Source organism: Pipistrellus hanaki (genome assembly GCF_964339955.1).
Source record: "Pipistrellus hanaki genome assembly, chromosome: 16".
In the NCBI taxonomy this organism is placed as follows: domain Eukaryota; kingdom Metazoa; phylum Chordata; class Mammalia; order Chiroptera; family Vespertilionidae; genus Pipistrellus; species Pipistrellus hanaki.
The window spans coordinates 33448477-33467903 of NC_140518.1; the positions used below are offsets into that span (position 1 = coordinate 33448477).

The 19427-nt window shown below is 58.3% G+C and overlaps 1 protein-coding gene across 1 annotated transcript; it reads right to left on the reverse strand.

Annotated features, from left to right (window-relative positions):
- Positions 1–1425: 1425 nt before the first annotated feature.
- Positions 1426–18120, reverse strand: MNT (MAX network transcriptional repressor). Its single transcript, XM_084862956.1, has 6 exons — positions 17590–18120; positions 11522–12080; positions 10919–10960; positions 10684–10795; positions 5264–5456; positions 1426–5114 (listed from the first exon to the last, which is right to left on the reverse strand). The coding sequence occupies exons 1-6, from the start codon at positions 17660–17662 to the stop codon at positions 4366–4368; spliced, it is 1728 nt and encodes a 575-aa protein (XP_084719082.1). The 5' UTR covers positions 17663–18120; the 3' UTR covers positions 1426–4365.
- Between the last annotated feature and the right edge of the window lie 1307 nt (positions 18121–19427).

The window sequence follows — 19427 nt, forward strand, 5'->3', positions numbered from 1 at the left end:
GGGCTTCTAGAACTAGGATGGGTGAACTGATGTGTGTGGATAGGAGGAGGGAGTGTGAGGAGAGCAAACATCATCCCTCCAACTCCAGTAAGGCTTCCTCTGTCACAGAGTGAGCAGAGCTGCTAAATGGAAACTCCTGGATTCTTGGGATTTCTGTTTTCCATTGCCCTGGCCATAGGCCCCTTTCAGGCTCCAAGCTCAGCTGGGGTGGGAATCTGTGCTTTGAGTGCAGGGAGGGGAGTTTCTGCCAACCGTTATGATAGTGATAGCTCTCAGGTGATTCTGGGTCATCATTACCAGGGGCAGTCTTCATCTTTGTCCCATTGCTGGGCATGGTGTCTGACACTGAGTGGATGCACAGAAAATAATTAACTTTTGGCCTTCCCTTAATTGAAGGCACTCATCTCTCCCTGGAGCTACCAGTAGAGGGAGCCAGCATCTCACAAGTGAAAAGGGCTGGCGGAATTATGGGGCACGATCTGGCCTTTTGAGGCTGACTTTTCTTCAAATAATGGAACCTCAATACATTCATGGCCACCACTACCTTCCCCGAGGATGACATCACACACACACACAGACACACACACACACGCCCTACATCCCTGACTCACCCTCGAAAGAGAAACCAGTCAGTACCCCTGGCTGGGGCTGGGAGTGGGGCAGGTGTCAGGGAGTTCAGAAAGGCAGGATGAAGCAGCCTGCCTGGCCTGTAGTTAGGCCCCGCTAATTGTTCCCTCACCTCCCTCCCCACTTATTCCTGAGACAGCCTGCCAAAGGGCCGGTTTCCCCTAAACTGGGAAGATGTAGTTAGGGACAAAGGTTTTCCAAAAACTTGGTTTGCAGGCCACCTTAGAACATGGCTTTGACCTATTCCTCTTGTCCCCTCCCCTGAGAGCCATACGGATTCCCTAGTTGACCTGTCCTAACCTCTACCCCATGAATGCATCTCTTCCTCACCTTCCTTTCCATTGGAACTTTCATGAGTTTAAAAACCCCAATTCTACCACAGGCCCCAGGGCAGGATGGCGTGTGCTCGGAGAATCCTGCACAAGTTGAGGTCTGACTGAAGCTACACAAGGTCCCAAGCTAGCTATGTCTCTGACGTCGCTCAGCCATCTCAAACCTGTTAACTAGTTCTTGGCTTTACTTCACTGTTACGAGATAAAACAAGATAGTGTTTGTAAAAATGGCTTGAGGAAGTACCGTAAGAATAAGACCAGAACTGGAGTTCTGTGAGCTTGATGATGATTCAACACTGGCATCAGAACAGGAAGGTCTCTAACCTTATAAAATGGACCAGCACCGAAGCTGCTTGAGAACCATCCAGCAAACACCAACAGGGAAGGGACACGGTGCTTCTTGCTGGAGGGCTCTGCCTCCTTTCCCAACAAAAGGACCCAGATGCTGCGGGCTGGCAGCTCCGTCTCAGGTTTCAGTGCAGGTTTATTTCAATTTTATATTTTATTCCAGGCAAGTGCTTATTACATGGATAGTATTCATGTCTCAATACCTAAAGTCTTGGAGCATGAACAGCCACTAGAATACAGTTCAATAGTAAAAATACAATATGTACAAAAGTAGGGTTTTTTTTGTAGTTTTTTTTTCCCACACAGCAGATGTATCCAAACACATAAAAATCTCTACAGTCTGGGGTCACTACGATTTATATTTCAGGAAACGGAGACACAGTGACCGAGTCCTCACTGTAAACAAGGGCCACCTCTTTGGGGGGTGGGGGTGGGACCCTGGGATGGGGGAGCAGCAGCTGTTCCTGGAGAGAGCAGGGGTTCTGGTGCCCCCGCCCCCGTTTCCCTCCAGGCATTCCCTGCCCTTCTTTGGCCCCCCCCAAGGAACCAACCTCCCCCTCTCCCCGAGGTAAAGATTCCCAGCCAGTGAGCCACTCTGAACATCCAAAAGTAAAACACGCATGAGAGGTAAGATGTGTGTGTGCGCATGTCCCCCAGGCTGGAAGGGCTAGGGAGGGGAGGGCAGGGGCAGGCGGTCCCACAGGGTGAGGACAGATGTGGTCCTGATAGCTCTCAGAAGGGAGATGCCCACAGGGCTGGGCGGCTGCCCTCTCGGGCACACAGAGTCACAGCATTCACAAACAAGAACAGCAACACCCATCGTCACCAGTCTGGACATAGTCATTCGGCACTAGATTCAGAGCCCCCACTGCTGGGGACGGAGAGGGGCACGGGCAGCGGGCGGATGAGGTATCTGTGCAGGCCCGAGGGGCAACTGGCTGACACAAGTTTTAACTCCGGACCAGCCTCAGGATGTAGGGAGGCGAACGGAGCTGAGGAGAGGCGGTTCACCAGTGTGACTATTCCCTGGGCACCAGGCCTGCCCTTCTCCCTGTTCTTTCCATTGTAATCACATCGGGAGTGGAAGTGGCTCCACAGAGAACCGGGGTGGTGCTGGCGGCTGCAAGTGCAGGAAGGCAGCAAGCTTGTGAGGTGGGAGCGCTGCGTGGGGCTGGGGCCAGCACGGGGCTCTCCCCTGGAGGCCTCTAAGGCATCTGAAAAGCCTTCCCCAGGAGACACAGGAGGAAGTCCTCCGGGACCAGGGAGGAACTGAAAGGGAGTTCTTAGGCATGTAAATCTATCCAGGACCTCTGCTGGGGCCGCTCCAGAAGGTCCTGGGCCCCAGCACTCACCCCACCCCCAGCCTGTCAGTGCAAACTTCACACCTGGGGACACTCTCGTCCTCTCTCCACACTGAAAGGCCATGATGTGTCCAGGTGGGGAGCCAAGTGTGCCCGTGCGTGTAACGGTGTGTCTGACACAAGGCCACTTGTAATAAATACCTACATAAAAAGAGAACCCACCCAGCCAGAGTGGCTCAGTGGTTGAGCATCAACCTATGGACCAGGTCACGGTTCGATTCCCAGTCAGGGCACATGCCTGGGTTGGGGCTCAATCCCCAGTTGGGGTGTGCAAGAGGCAGCCGATCAATGATTCTCATCATTGATGTTTCTGTCTCTCCCTCCCTCTCCAAAGTCAATAAAAATATACTTTTTTTAAAAAAGACTTCAAAGCCTGCCAAGGTGGAGGCAGGGAAAACAGCATCCCCTACACACCAGCCCCCTCCTCTCCACCCCAAGCTCAGCCCTGCCCTTGGCCCAACTAAGGACCTTTCCTCAGAGGAAGGCAGTGGCACACAAAAGTCCCCCCCAGGGAGGGTACATGCAGACGCCCACTGGAGAAGGGCACGTTCAGGGCAGAGATGACACTAGAGACTGTTGGGGCAGCAGCAGCAGCCCTGCACTGGGCTCTGCTCCCTCCACAGGTGCCCAGGGCCTATTTGGGAAAGGGCTGGGAGCCCAGAGGAACCCCTGCTGTTTCACTTCCTAATTGCCTCAACGGTGTGGCTTCAGGCTCCTGGAACCCGGACCAGATGCTGGTCCACGTCTCCCAGGTGGCACCCAGGCACCCATCCCTCAGGGGAGTGCAGAGCATTAAGCAGAGGCCAGGGATCGGGGGAGTGGCAGCCTTCTGGAAGCCAAAAGCCACGCCTAGGGATGGGAGCAGGGGTCCAGAGCAGGTCAGTCCAGACCCAGCTGGAGATGGTGGGGACGACGGGGACAGATAAGGCCCTCCGTGCGCGCCCCCCCCCCCCCCCCCCGCCTGCCCTCTTGAGGTCAGGAGCCCAGTAGTAAGGGGTGAAAGGTTCAGAAGCTTGGCAACAGCTTGGGTTTGGTTTACTGTTGGTAGAAAATCCTAACTAGTTTCTGCTGTAAAGAATCACAGTGACTGCAACTGGCAAGCCCCAGGCTGGGCACCCACCTGTCTGCGTAGGACTCAGACCAGCCACTTCCTAGGACTTCTCACCTGTACTCAGAATAGAGCCCACAGAGCTCCCCAGCTTTCTGAGCCAAGTTGCTTCAGTTCAGCTCCTCCTTTCCCCTCCATAGGCCTGGGAAGAGAGGCTGAGGCTCAGGAGGGAGGGCCCAGCTCCTCAGCCTCATCACCAGACAGAGCAATAGCAGCAGCAGCAGCAGCAGCACAGGAAGGCAGCAGGGGAGGGAGAAGGCAGAGAACACGACATCCACATCAAACTGTTTCGGGGGACAGGACAGGGAGGCAGGAACAGCACCAGGCTGAATCGGCAGCACGTCCACCAGGGCGTCTCTCATCGCTTTATCAGGTCCTAGTGCAGCGGGCTAACCCCTGGGCCCAGCTCCCTGGGGCGGCCCCTCCCTCCCCTGGCTCAGAGTCTCTGCACCCCCTTCCCCTAGGAGGCCTGGGGGTGGGTGTGGGTGGGGTGGGCCTGGGCCGGACTGGAATGTGTGGAGCTGGTGGGAGAGTGTGGGGACAGGTCCCCCTCCTTGCCCCCACTGGGGGCCTCTGAGTGGCCTCATCCTCAAGCCAGCTTGAGTGTGCTGACCGGGAAGGAGGGCATGGTGACCATGGTCACGGGGTTGAGCACTGTCTGGCCTACCAGCTGGGGGTGGTGCACCACCTGAGCCCCCACGGCTGGCTTTGCCATGACGGTGGTGGGGGGCCCCAGCCCAGCTGTGCCGTTCACTTGCTGGTGCGAGAGGGTGTGGGCAATGTGGCTCACCGCCACGGGCTGGCTCACTGCCACAGGCTGTGGGTACAGGGGGAGCTGGGAGCCAAGGTGGGCCACGTGGTTAAGGGTGGCAGGGTGCACTGTGATGTGGCCGATGGGGGGTGTGGCAGGCGCCAGCTGCACGGCAGGGCTGGGGGCTGAGGGGGCGATGTGGGCGATGTGCTTGCCGCCTGGCCCCTGGAGAACGTGGTTCACAGTCTGGATGACTGAGGCGTGGGTGGTGGCTGTGTGGGCGATGACCGTGGAGCCTCCCCCAGATGCAGCCACCAAATGGGCTGGAGCTGGCACCAGCGTCTGGGCAGGGGCAGCTGGTGGGGGAGGAGGAGCCGGCAGAGGTGTCTTCTGCTGTGGCGGAGGCTGCTGATGGGCAGGAGACCGGGCCACAGGCTGGGAGTGGGGGTGTGGGTGGGGAGGCAGAGACGCAGGGGCGGTGCTGGGCGGTGGCTTCGGCAGCTCCGGGTGGGGGCGATGGCTCAGCTTGGGTAGGCCCAGGCCGGCCTGGTCCTCCTCCATATCCTCGTCTATGTTGTCCTCGCCCTCTGTGGGGACACGAGGACAGGGACAGGTCAGAGGCTGGAGAAATAAATGCCCCTGGGGCCTGGGGACCCCCGGGGCTGGAGTGGGAGGGCACTCTCCCAGCAGGCGAAGGCCTGGCCAGGAAGCCTGGCGTTGGAGAGGTGGGGCTCACCAGAGGCAGTAGAGGTGGAAGCCTGGTCGTCCTCCGGCTGGCCTGTCTGTCGGAGCACACGGTCAATCTCTAGCACATCCATCCACTGGCTCAGCTCATGTTTGAGCTCTGCTAACCGCTGCTGCGTGGCAATCTTCTCCCGCGCCAGCCGCTCCATCTCATGCTCATATTCCTTCTCCTTCCTCTTCAGGGACTGGAGAGCAAGGCAAGGAAAAGCAGGATACCCTGAGCAGCCGCCTCGGGGCCCCCAGTACTGCCAACATCTCCCCACAGCCACCCTTGCTTCCAGGCCACCTGGCCCACAGGGGCAGGTCTGCAGTGACGAGGGGGCTGCTGAGGGCTGCTGGAGACCCCACCTGCCTCCTGGGCCCTCGCTCTGCCCAGGGAGGCTCAGGTCCCAGGGACTGTGGGCTCTCCGCGGGCGTCATGAAAAGAAAGCACAGATCCAGGTCAGCGACTTCCCCTTCTCCACATCCACTCTCCGGAAGGGTTCGCTGCCTCTTGCCCCACCCGCTCTCCTGGCAGCACCTCCCTCCATTCTGCAGATGACAAAAGGCGTAACAGATTTCTCAGGTGCTGTCCAAGATCCGTGGTCGGCAAACTGCAGCTCTCGAGCCACATGCGGCTCTTTGACCCTTCTTCCACAAAATACCATGGCCTGGGCGAGTCTATTTTGAAGAATTAGAGTTAGAAGTTTAAGTTTAAAAAATGTGGCTCTCAAAAGAAGTTTCAGTCGTTGTACTGTTGATATTTGGGTCTGAGTTTGTTGCCCACTGTTGACTGAGTTTGCCGACCACCGCCCAAGGCCCATACATACCAACATTCATTCTATTATGTCACCCACTGATGCCGTAGCTACCCTCTTAAAACCCATTCCCCATAGGACCCCAAATGGGTCAGCCCTTTTCTCCACCTCCTTATTCACTAGTCTACCTAACTCAGTGTTCTTAGAGGATGACCCCTAGACTTTGTAAAACCCCACATTTCATCTTCTTGATCTGCCTCCATCTGGCCCCCAGCGGCTGCTGGCTATGCACCTCCTCTCTGACCTCCTACGTTACTCCCTGAGGTGCCCACCTGGGTCTCCTCCCCAGCCTCTGTTTTCACACTGCTCACAGCCACACACACACACACACACACACACACACACACCCGGCTACCCGACAACCCTCAGCCCTGGAATGTGCTCCTCCTCTAACACCTGTACCTGAGTTGCAATGATCAATGAGAAATGGCTCTTGGGGTGCTGGACAGCATCGCTGACTTGACTGAGCACCCCTGGAGAGGCTTCTGTCTGTCACCATAGGTTCCAGGTCACTCTCACCCGAGAAGCTGATGTCACCCACTTCGCTAAGTACACCCTTGTGCAAGGTGCCATCTCTCCCTCAAGTTCTCCAGGGCCACAGGTGACCATGTGCCCCTTAGGCTGACCCCTCACATAGGGGCTGGATGCCCCATCTCTCGGACTGTGGCACTGCTCCCTATCAGAAGGGTCTCGTTTCCCTCTGCATGAGGCTTAACAGCAGCTCCAAAATGCCAGCTCATGTCCTAGGTCTTGGCTGCCCTCCACCCCAAGTCTCACCCATCCTCCATGACCTCCTGACTCTGAAACCATTACACCAACCTAAGCTTCACAGGCCTCCCTGTTGCTGGCTTCTCCTCGCCCAGGCATGTCATGACTGCTGGGTCAACCAGATGACACAGACCATCCTGCCCTGCTACCTCCTGAGTCTCTTACTGAACTGCTCTTGAGCTTCTAGCTTCCCAGGCTTGCCAGTCACGGCCAGGTGCAGAGCTCACTGGCTCTCCATATACCAAACTCACCACTGGGCCTTAGTTTGCTTCTCCCATTATGGATCCAGAGGCTCACATGTGGATCCGCCCTTCTTACCCTACTCAGTCTCCAAGACCACACTTGGGCCCCGCCTCCTCCACTGCCCTCAACAATACACCCTCCTGACATCCACCACGTACCTGAGCATTTAATGAGACTGTCAGGTTACACTTAATCAGACGATGACTCATATCACAAAATATTTCAAGTTTAGTTTCCACTGCATACACACTGTCCTGTCTGACCCCGTGAGAGAGGCAAGGACCCTTCCATAGTTAGCTCATAGCCCCTGACTCCACCAGTGGCCTGGACAGAGCTATGGACAATGTCTCACGTGGCCCCAGGGGAAGAATCTGTGAGGATGAATGTGTGTTAGCTCCCACCTCCAACCTGTCTCTCCCTTCATCTCAGGAGAATCAGTCACCCATTAGACTTGAGCCTTCCCTCACTTCATTTCCTAAAGGCAGCCTCTCTTGACTGTTCCCCTGCCCGTCTTGGGCATAGCAATGTCTTCAACCCTACACACCAACTAGGCCCAACTTCCCCATACTCCCTCCTACAGCCCTTAATTCCTTACCTGACCAGTGAGAAATCCCTCAAACCATTAGTGCCTGCAACACAAAGCTCAGACACAGCCACGCTCTGTAGTAGCCTGAAACCTGGTAGCTTTACACTTCTATAGCCTGTCCCAGGCCACACAGCCCCCTCCATCTTCCTGGCTTTGAGATCAACCTGCTTCTCCCCATATTTCTGCCAGAAAGGCCCCCTCCCCTTACCCACACACACTTGTCTGGCTTCTCACCCAAAGAGGCCACTGCTAGACATGACGTCAGTAGAGGGAGGCCTCATAAATGACAGGGCCTGTGGTGAGTCAACCCTCACTCCAACCAGGCTGCCGCGGGCTGGAAGTGGCCTCCCGATCTTTACCTGCTAGCAGGAAAGATAGACGTCCGGCTCAGGGGGAGAGGACATCCGGGGTCCATACCACCTTTTCTCACCCAGCCCAGTTCCCCACGGGCCTAGAAGCCCCTGAAAGTTTTCCCAGGGTATAACTTTAGTCTGATTCATTTTAATATTTTTTAAGTTGACTTCAAAGAGAAAGATAGAAGCATCAATGATGAGAGAGAATCATAGATCAGTTGCCTCCTACACAACCTCTACTGGGGAGTGAGGCTGAAGCCTAGGCATGTGCCCTGACCGGGAATCAAAACCTGTGACCTCCTGGTTCACAGGTTGAGGGCTCAACCACTAAGCAACACCAGCTGAACACACACTGCTTCATTTTAAACCCATTTCCTTTCTAAGACTACCTGGATGTGTGGTTTGGTACCTGCTTACTCCTCCTCTTCCTGTCTTTGCCCACTTAACAGTCATTTTTCAAATATTTTACCACCTCCAAGCTACTCTGGGTCTGGTTGGGGACTAATCTTCCCACAGCTTCCTGCCTCAGCACACCACCAAAGCCCAGTGTACACGCCCTACGTGTACACGCCCTCCAGTTCTCTCAACTCCCATCTTGCATGCTGCTGCCTCCCATCTCTGTATGGCAATCCTCTTGCTGGAGAAACTTTGGCCTGTGTTGTGCTCTCTGCCCTCTACTTTGCTTAGGTCAGTCTGAGACCTTCAGGTCTCAAGTCAAATGCTCTGTCCTCAGCAACAATTCCCCAGAACATATCCTGTAACCCCTAGCCTTATGGCATGGCACAGTCCTCTGGTTTATTTCTTTATAATCTAACACAAGACCAAACCAATGAGGACAGAGACCCATACTTTTTTCTTTACGCCCTGCTTTATCCTCAGAATCAGACACAGTGCTTGAATGAATAAATAAATGAGTGAAGGTGAGGATTTACAGCCTTGTAAGTTTCTGCTTCCATTGCCAGCCCCAGGACAAGTATCTCTCTGGACAACCTGTATCCAATTTGCTTCCGATTCAGCCCAAGCAAATATCCCAGGTTTGCTGGTTCCACTGAATCTTTATGATATACTTTCAAACCTATAGCAAGACTTCCTTCCCTAGTATGTGTCTATCAAGAGGAACCTTCCCATTTCTCAATAACTGCTATTAGTATTTATAGGCCAATCCTCCTAACATTCCCATTATGAAGACACTTTATTTTTTCCTATTTTTCGTCACAACAGTACAGAAGAAACTGGTATTCATATTCACACACACACACACACACACACACACACACGGATGTGCTCCCAGGCTACATGACTGAAAGACCAGCTTACATTCAAGCCCAAATTCTGAAAAAACATCCCAGAAATAAGTCTCCGGGGTACGATCCTAAAACCCCGGCCCAGCCGCTTCCCTCCCGCCCCGAGCCGTCCCGGACGCTGGCGCCCCGCCCCGCCCCTCCAGGAGCACGCGCACACCCACGCGGACCCGGCTTTGCTGTGTCACCCCGGGGCCCACGCCCCCTCCGCGCGCTCAGGAGCCCCGCCCCCACCCGGCCCGACCAATCCCCGGGCCGGCTCCTCCCCTCCCGGGAGCTGGGAAGCGCGCCAGCCCCGCCCCTCGGCCTGAGGGCGGGCGGAAGGGCGCGCGCTGGTGAGACGCTCCGCGGCGGAGCAGCAGTGCGTCCGCCCTTCAACAAGTCAGGCAGCGGTTACCTCAGGGCTGTGACCCCGCAGCTGAGGCCGAGGGAGGGGTGGTGCTCCCCCGCTGGCTTCCAGCCCAGCCCTCAGGCTTCCCGAGCCCGCCGACAGGGAGACCCGCGGCGCCTCCGCCCCCGCCCCGCGCGAGCTGGGAGCCGTAGGCCCTCCCACTCCCCCAGCGGCCGATTCCGACTCCGTCGCTGCGGCAGCCGTGCGTGGCGGCCCGCCCCACCCCCACAGCCTCTTCCCGCACGCGAACCTACGGCTGATTTCCAAGGAAACCGAAACTCCGCGGTCATGGCAACCGTCTTATCTGACGGGCAACCTCTCCCTCCCCCCCGACCCCCAGACTGAGGACCAATGCCCGGAGGGAGGGGCCGCAGCCAGGAGGGTCGCTCGGAAAGGGCTTTTTAACAATCCTGAGGAAAGGAAAGCGTCATTCTTAAGGATTCGGTGCCACAGGGGCGATTTGTCACCGCACTTCCCTAACCCCAGGTGTAACGGGCCGTGCACCTCAGTCGATCTTTATCCTTCTGGGGTGAAAATAGGGGGTTTCGTCGGCGCGCGCCGCCGAGTGGAAGGAGCCACGCCCAGGGGACCCCACCCACGAGACGGGTGGAATCCGGCTCCGCCCGGGCACTGCGGGTGGGCGGGCGGAGGTCCGGGCCACCCCACGCCCTCCCCACCCGCGGCGTCAGGCGGCAGCGCGGGGCGGGCGCGGGTTAGTCCCCGAGCCCGCAGCCCGGCGATGGGCGGGGCTCCGCGGGGCTGTCCGGCGGGGCCGCCTCCCTGCGCAGGCGCACGCGCCCTCCCGCCCCCTCCCGGGCGGGGACCCCGCTGACGTCAGCCGCCATGTGCTCGGCGCCCGCGTGGAGGCGGGCGGAGCCGCGGAGGGCGGAGGGGCGGAGGGCCGCGGGGAGGAAGCCGGCGAAGCGCCGCGCCGCCGCCCGCCTCTCCCCCGCTAGGCTTCCTCGCTCCGTACCTGGATGTACCGCAGCGCCGTCCGCAGCACGCTCAGATTCGAGGTCTTCTTGTCATCCACGTTGGGGATATTGCGCTTCAGGGTCTCAAAGCATTCCTTCAGATGGGCCCTCCTGAGGAGAGGAGGGCGGGCAGCGCTGGTCAGCCGGCGCTGGGGGGGAGGGGAGAGGGGAGGCCCGAGGAGAGCTGGGGGGACCAGGGGCAGAGCCAGGTCACACACACGCACGCACACACACCTGTTCTTCTCCAATTTGTTGTGGACTTCTCTGGTTCCGATCCTGCAACCCAGACAGACAGGAGGCTCAGGGAGGAGGGCCCCATTAGGCGGCCTTCCTGCCCCCTACCCCCACGGCCCAAATGCCACAGGCTTTTTCTCCGGACTTTCTCTCTCTATAAAAGCAACAAGGGGAGAGGTTCGCCCCGTGGAGGGTAAATGTATGCCCATACTTCACAACCCCTTTAAACCCTCCATCCCACCTCAGACAGCGGGCTCCTTGGGTTCCAAGAAATATCCCAGGCGATCCCAGCCCTCTCCCAGGAGACCCATAATGCAACACTCTTTCCAAAGGCCTACAGACACTATCAGCTCCAGCCTTGCACGGAATCAGAGAATACAGACGCCCCAGAGCTGAGGGCAATACTCATTCCCCACTGCCCGATGGGCATGGCACAGTGAGACTGTGTGCGAATACGGGAGGGCGCTTTTCTGGCTGGAGAGGTAGGGAGGGCATAGCTCTGAAGGGCTAGCCTGGGAAGGTACTTTCTCTTGCATACACAGCCCATGGGGGCGGGCAGTTCTTTCCATTCCACCAGCCCCAACTCGGCCACACCTCACTTACCCCCCAGGCCTCTTCTTCTGTTCGCTGGATTTTTCTTCAGTTGGTGTCAACTTCAGGGTCCCAAGAGTGGGTGGGGGTGGCTGCTGGGGGGCCAGCTGGGGCTGGACTCCAGGGTGTGGTGCTATGGTCAGGATGGGTGTGGGGAGGGGCTGCAAAGGCTTGGGGCTGCCAGTGGGCTTGGAGTCTGGCAGTAGAGGTGCAGGGGTGGGCACCTGTGGCCTGGTGGGCAGGGGAGCAGAATCCTTAATGCTGAGTCCAGGGGTGTTAATCAAGGTGGGATGGCGAGGTGCCAGGGGCAGAGGCTGGGCTGCAGGGGGCAGTGGTGGGGGTGGGGGCAGGGGCTGAGGGGAATTGGTCACTACTGGAATAGGAATGACAGTCAGTGGGGTGGGGGTGGCAAGTGCTGGTGGGGGTGCTGGTGGGGGTGCTGGTGGCGACAGAGGCAGGGGTGGTGCCTCGATGCGGGGTTCCTCCACAGGCAGGGCATGGGCCAGCCTGGCCAGGCTGCTGGCCTTCTTCTGCTCCTGCTCCCGTTCCAAGCGAAGACGCTCCTGCTCCTCTACGCAGAGGGAACACAAAGATTGTCTCAGCGGGACCCACAGTCCTGGGCTCCAGCTTCTCCTGTCCTTCACCAGCAGAGCATAACCCACCCTCTGACCTTGTGCCAGTCAGGGCTCAGCGACACCTCTGCTCAGCTTGAGATGCCACAAATATCCATCCTTACCCAGCTTGGCTCTGGGCTAAATGCTGGTGGCACTGCAATGAGCAAATGAAACCGACCCACTCCCTGCCTTTGGGGAGTTCAAGGCCTGGAGGTAGCGGAAGGGGCAAGTAACGGGATAATAATCCAGGCTACGAGAGAAGACAGGCCTAGGTGGAGTGGGAGCTGTCAGAGAGGATGCTGGAGGCTTAGCCATTTGAAGGGTTAGGCAGTTGATCAAGGGTCAGGAGCAAAAGGGTGATAGATGAGCTGGGCAGAGGCTAGTCCATGACAGATCATAGCTTCCGGGCAAGACCTTCAACAAATACCAACAGAAGGCAAGCAGTACCGCTCTAGCTGGTTTGGCACAATGGATAGTGTCGGTCTGCAGACTGAAGGTTCCCGGGTTCAATTCCAGACATGCCTGGTTGTGGGCTCGATCTCTGGTGAGGGCGAGGGGGAGAGTGCAGGAGGCAGCCTATTGGTGATTCTCATCATAGATGTTTCTATCTCTCCTTCTCCCTTCCTCTCTGAAAGCAATAGTGTATATATATAAAAGACGGCAAGCAGTACCTTCATTTCACAGATTGAGATAAATTAGCTCAGAGAGGCTAAGTGATTTGTTGAGGGTCCAACAGCAGGTCGCAGGTAAAATGGAATCAGCCAGACCTCTCTGACACAGGGTGGATGCCTGGCACTTACTGTGCCAACATATGCCACCAGGTGACGACACACACCTTGGTCCTCACAAGAGCCCCCCACCACAGGTGGGGCAGGGACGTCACCTTCAGCTTACACATGGGGAAAACAGGCTCAGGACTTGGGGCTCCTAAGGCTATGTCCCGATGCCTCTGGTGCCCTCAGGGACCCTACAAAACACAAATTGGTCCTTCTCTGTCCTTTGTCGTGCTGAAACTTCATTTCCCTCAAATCCCACCCACCTCACCCAGCAGCATAAACTGGAAAGGTACGAGGCGGGCAGAAAGGAAAGCCGTGGCCTTTTTAATAGAGGTGGAACAAGGCAACGAGCTCAGGCAACATTGCAACATCGTCCAGCATCTCTGCTGAAAGAAAGCCTGCAGGAAAGAGAGGCCTGTTAAGCAGCTGGGAGCAGGGGTAAGGGAAGCGGCCCATGCTGCTCTGCCCCATTTTAGGGTCCCTGGCTCCAGAGCTGGGCCAGGACCCTGGGGAGCAGCTGCAGCCCCCAGCCCAGGGAGCAGGCTGGTCAACCTGCCCTCCCTCCTGCCGGGCTTCACCACTCGGCAGACTAACCCAGCTGACAGCATGGACACGCCCCAAACAGGCCACCCCACAAGGGGTGGGGCTGAGGGATGAGGTTGGCAAACAGCTCCCTCAGCAGGAGGACATCAACCCCCACTTGTCTGTCAGGGGCCCCAGAAAACCTTAGAGCTCAGGGCCCGTTAGCCAATCGACAACTTGAGTGAGCCAGGCCTGCTCTGAGCCCCTCCCCCCACGGAGGCAAAGGAGGAAGTGGAGGGGGATGTGCTCTGAGAGGGGAAGCACTCAGTGGTTTCCCAGCAGCCGGAGCTCAGGAGCTGGACAGGTCAGCACCGGCCTCTTCGGGAAGGGGAGCTGCCGGCCATAGCAGGCCTACTCCAATGAGGGGCGGCTTTCCAGCCAGCACTGACTGTTCCAGCCCCAGAGAAAACCAGCTCTCTGCTCCAGCTCCTACAGAAACGCTGGGAAAGAAACCCCGCTGAGTTCCAGCTATGGAGTCCTTCTCAGGCCCCGCCTGGGACATCCCTGGTCCACCTCTCTGCACCATCTTCACCTCTCCCCTCCCCACACTCAACGTAAGACCCTGGCACTCAGAGCTCAACACAGTCCCCACCTGCATTCCTTGGAACCAGGACCCAAATTTTCATTGGCCTCGGGTCAAGTATTCCACCCTCCCATATTTAGGGGGAGAGACAGGGCCCCAATCCCAAGGATAGGTGACCTGGAACTCAGATTGAAGGCAAACCTCATAGTCTCCATTTTTAAAAGCAACTCCAAAGTTCACCCGGGAGATGGCAATCTCATCTATGCTTTCTCTTCCAAAGCCAAGGAGGTACCCTCACAGGTGCCAGAAGGACCCAAGTGAAAGGCCACACTCTATCACACCTGGGTCAGCACGAAAAAGCTTAACTGGTGGTAAAGAACGGGAGAGCCCGGGCCAGATCCAGCCCACCAAAGCTTCCTGCCTCCTCCCACCAGCTCTGACTCAATCCCAACCCAGTGGCTACCCTCTCCCAGTGCACTGTGGAGGGGAAGACAGTCTAGGGGAGCAAGCTGGCAGTCCCTCGGGGCCTCCCTCAGGAGCATATGGGTTTAGGCTCTTTTAAATAATGCTCTGCTGCACCCATGGGTGCACTCACTTCTCACTCCCACACACACTAACTTCCCTGGGCTCTGCCCAGAGGCTGTACACCACCCCTCCCCAGGGGTCAGTGGAGTGTACCGGCATTATGGGACTGTGACCCAGGGGCTCAGCTGGCACAGGGCTGAAGCTTGAGACATCCACACCTGGTGGCCCCAAATGTTCAGGGACATTCTCCCCTCCTGCTAACAGTGGGCTTGGCACATAAGGCAGGTCCATCCAGGGTGCAACTAGGTCAGAAGCCTTGGACGCTTGGCCAGCTTCCTCCCATCAAGGGAGAAAAGGGTCCCCCAATGGAGCCAGCCCCTCTTGCTAACCACCGGGATGAAGGTGCCTTCCCTCTCCTCTCTCATACACACAGGCACACACATCCTCAGGTTCATCGTGTGAGCAATCTGGCTGTTTAAATGGGGGCATGCATAGAGGCTGCCTGTTCAGAGCTGCTCATCAGGTACATAAGCTGGGACCGCAGTTCTGATCAGAAGGTTCATGCACCATTCCCTCCTGTCCCATTCTTCCCAGTCCCAGTCTGAGGGCAGGCCTTGTCAAGGAGAAAATAAATAATGGAGATCAAATTGCCGTGGCCTGATCTAGCCATCTGCACATGAGTTTTTGGTGTAGATTTGGCTTTCCAGCATCCACTAAGAACCTGCCCACCAACAAGCTGTGACTGGGCAGCTAAACTGGGCTTCAACTCACCTCCAGGTCTCACCATGTGTGTGTGTGTGTGTGTGTGTGTGGGGGGGGGGGGAGCAGGGCTCTGCAACTTCGTAGGAGAGAACCATTCCCAGGTTCCTTCACAGAGTTGCACACATCCTCCCTGTCCTTACTGGTCAGCTGTGGACTTACTTATTTTGGAAAGGGTGGACAGACAATAGTGGGGATCTTCTCCCTTTTCCCATATGGCCAACTAGCCTGCAGGTAAAGTAAAGATGAAGTGAATGTTTCCTTGCGACAAGGTCAGGGTCAATCCTGTTCCTCCTCTAGCACAGTGCCTGGTACACAATGGAGACACAATAGGTATTCTTGAATTGTATTTATGGTGGCTGCAGGTGACTCAGTCTCTACAAATCTCGTGCAAGCTCCTCCTCCTGCTTCTAGGCACGCAGTTCTTAGTCACCACCAACACTATCCCCCGCCTGACCCTACTCTGGACCCCAAAGACAAGGGGGAGGGGCGTTTGGGTTGATGTCTTAGCTCATCGGTTCTGAAAAACCTAAGCATCTCAGTCTCACATATCTCGAGTGACTTTTGACCTTGAGAGATCCGTGGAGCCAACTAGGCCATCCGACCCGCTGCTCCCGGCCCCCGGGCGGCTGCGTTCCCCCCCCCCGCCCCCCCCCCCCGCTGGCCGCAGCGGCGGCGCGGCAGCAGGCGCGCGCGCACACGCGCACACACTCAACACACACTACTACCTCCTGCATGACTCATCATTGAAGCAACAATAGGCAGAGAGAAAGGAAAGGAGGGCGAAGCGAAATCTCCACCACCACCGACCCGCCTGAAGGGGTGGGAAGGGGAGGGTTAAGGAGGGCAGAAATCCCCCGATGCTGCACACACCGACTGAGGAGGGATGGGGCCCCAGCAGCAGCACGGAAAACGGGTCTTTCCCCAGCCCCCTTTTCTGCAGCTCCCTGCAGCTAGGGGTCATCAGCAAGGGCGAGTGGGGATAGGGGGCATCTGACACCTCCCTCTCTCCCCTGTCCTGGAAGCGCCAAAGTTTGCCCCTTTTTAGCCCAGCTCATTCCACAATGCGACCGGGGATGTCGCCAGGAGATCCCGGGGAGAACGTTTTTGGGGTCAGTGGGAATGCGTGAGCTCTAAATATCCTGCTGCTCTGCAATTCCGAGGGTTTCCCTCGTGTCCTGATCAAAAACAGGAGGTTGGGACGAGAACCGACAGGTAAGCCCGGCTCCTCCTTCGCAGGGAAAAGGCTCTCCCGGAAAGAGACTCCGCGACCGGAGCCAGGGCCCAACCGGGCGCCAGGCCTCCGGCCAGCCCCGCCCAGACCCCGCCTCCGGCCGAGCGCGAGGCGGCGAGGAGGGGCCGGCCGCGCCGTCCCTAGCGGGAGTGTCCCCCGTGCACGTGGTCGGGGGCGGGGTCCGTCCACGTCACCAGCCGGTGTAACCAACGGGCTGGGTGCGCAGACACACGCAACATTCCAGCCGAAAGCGGGTCTGGAACGCGCAGACACGCCACATTCCACACCGGCTAAAGTGGGGCGCGGAAAGGGGGGCCCCGGGGCTGCCCCCAGCGACCGGCGGGCCGTCTTTCAAACGCCCAATCAGCCGGCTCTCACCCAAACCCCGGACGCTAGACCCAGCCCGAGCTCCGGGAGGCGGGGTCAGGCGGGGCTGGCCCGGATCATAAGACACGCGATGTCATTTCATTCTGCAAAGGCCGCCTCCGCCCCAGCGGCGCGTAGATCTGCCGGGAGTGCCCCCCGCCCCCGCCCCATAAGGCGAGGGGAGCTGGGGAGTTGCTCCGCGTAGAGTAATTCCTACCCCACACTCCGTTACACTCACGCCCACTCGTGTGCACTGTACACTCGCCCATGGACACGTCCGTTCATCCGCTCCCCTCCAGGCTCCCATCAAACATCCCCCGTGCACACACACACGCACACACCGGTCTGCCACCCCCACGCAACACCAATGCTTACCCCACCCCCGGCTCTCACATATCCAAAGCTACGAGGGCGCACTGACCCACGCGAAGGGAGCCCCACAAAGGCGCACATGAGGTGGCAGGCACCTGGGGTGGGTGACGCTCACGGGAGCCGGGCCCCTCGCTGCATGCTAATGAAGTCATTAATTTCCCTGCCCACAACACTCCTCCCTCCCCGGGCGGCGGCTCCTGCGACGAGCGCTGCTGGCTTCGCGGGCCGCCCGGGAGGGGGTCTTGTCCGCGGTTTCGGCGTGGGTTCGGGGACCCGGGTCGCTCGCCTCCCCTTCCCGGGTGCCCCAGGGGCCCAGCCCCGCCGCTCACCACGTGCTCTCTGTTGTTGCTGCGCTTGCCATTCCAGGAAGCGGGCCGCCTCCAGGAGCGTCTCTATGCTCATCGCGCTGAGAGCTGCCGGGGGCGCGCCGGGGCCAAGACTGCGGCCCGCGAGCCAGGCACAGGACAGGCTGGCGGGCAGGCAGGAGGGAGGGATCACCTCCGGGGGGCGACAGGGCTGGGCGGCGCAGCGCACTCGGCAGGCAAGAACGGGGGAGCACGGGCAGGAAAATCAATGTCTCCCAAAATGTTTGCAAAATATAATTTGCAAATTTAAAATAATTTGGTGCAAAGAAAAAAAAAAAAAGGCGGCACTGCCTTCTTCCTTCCCCTCCCTCTCTTCCTTCCTTCTATTGCCTCCCGCCCCGCGGCCCCCGGGAGTCCCGCCGACAAGAAAAGGCTTTGCAACAAGATGGCGAGGAGGCACCGACACACACAACAAGGGAAGGAGCCGCGCTACCCTCGGCCGCCGCCCCCGCTACTACACCGGGGCCGCAGCCAAAGCCCGGACCGGAGCCCCCGCCCGCAGGGCCGCGGCGTCTCACGGAGGGAGGGGCGGGGTCGGGAGCCAGCAGTCCCCACCCACTTACGGCGCGAGCACACGTGGCCTGGGTGGGGGTGGGAGCTCGGGCCGGGTTCGCGCCCTTCGTTTCCGCTTTCCCGCCTCGCCCCGCCCCGATCGTATGCCACAAGTTGAACCAGGGTTGTGGCTGTGTGTTTGGATCATTCACAACGTAATTTGTCCTGCTGGAGGGAAAGAAAGGTGGAAAATTCATCACTTAAGTAGCTCAAATAAGGACATTTTAGGTCAGGAAAACAGGATGGTAGAGACCGGCCTGATCTTTGGGTCTCCGCTCCCTACCCACACGTGACCTAATTCCTGCAACCACCGGGCTGTCGCAATCGGCCCGGGACCCGCCCCTGGGCGGAGCTGACAGCCGGAGGCTGCCGGAGAACTTGGAGGGAGCGGAGTGGCGATCCGATGCCGCGTTTTGTCTCCATTCCTCCCCCCGCAGTGCGTTAGCATTCTATTAGGCGACGTCATCGGGCCACGGGCCAATGGGCGGGCAGGACAACACGGCATGGAGCAGCTCCACATGGACACCCCGCACCGCCGGCCTTCTGTTTAAAGGGCCAGTGTTTAGCAGGGTCACTTTCGCAGGTGCGGATGGGGCTACTGTGTGAACGGGAGATGGGACGGAGATGGGACGTCCGACTGAAATTCCGCATTTGTGCCCTGAGGCCTAACCTTGAGTTTTCACTAGCTTTTCTTTAAAAGTATCTCCCTCTCCTTCCCCTTAACTCCGTCCACTGGTCTCTGATGTGGGTGGAGGCTCAAACTGTGCCACCCCATAAGCCACCCATTACTCTGGGACCCGGGCGGGGCGGTTATAGCGAGGCATCCCGAGCCCAGACCAAGGGGGCGTGGCCCAAATCGGGAACAAGAACGTGGAGGGCGGAAGCCCGGCCCTCCCGGCGGCTGGGCCAGAGGCCGCGGGCGGGGCGCGGGGGAAGGGCCTCTTGGCCCAGCCTATACCGGGGTCGTCCAAAGGGCTGGCCTTCCCCCATCTGGCCCCCACCCCTCCAGAGGGCATCCTTCTTACCGCCGCTTCTTGCGCTAGTGTTTGGGGGGTGCAATCAGAAAGCAAGCTAGAACTCTGAGGGCAGCTTGGCCAAATCCTCATCTTGCAGGTAAAGAAACAGGCCTAGAAACTAGAAAGGACGCAGTATTCCAGTTGCTTCGTAGAGAGCATTTATTCCTGACCCCAAGATGACTCTTGCAGGCCGCTATAGGGCAGGGTCCCCAATTAGAAAAAAAAAGTCCAGGA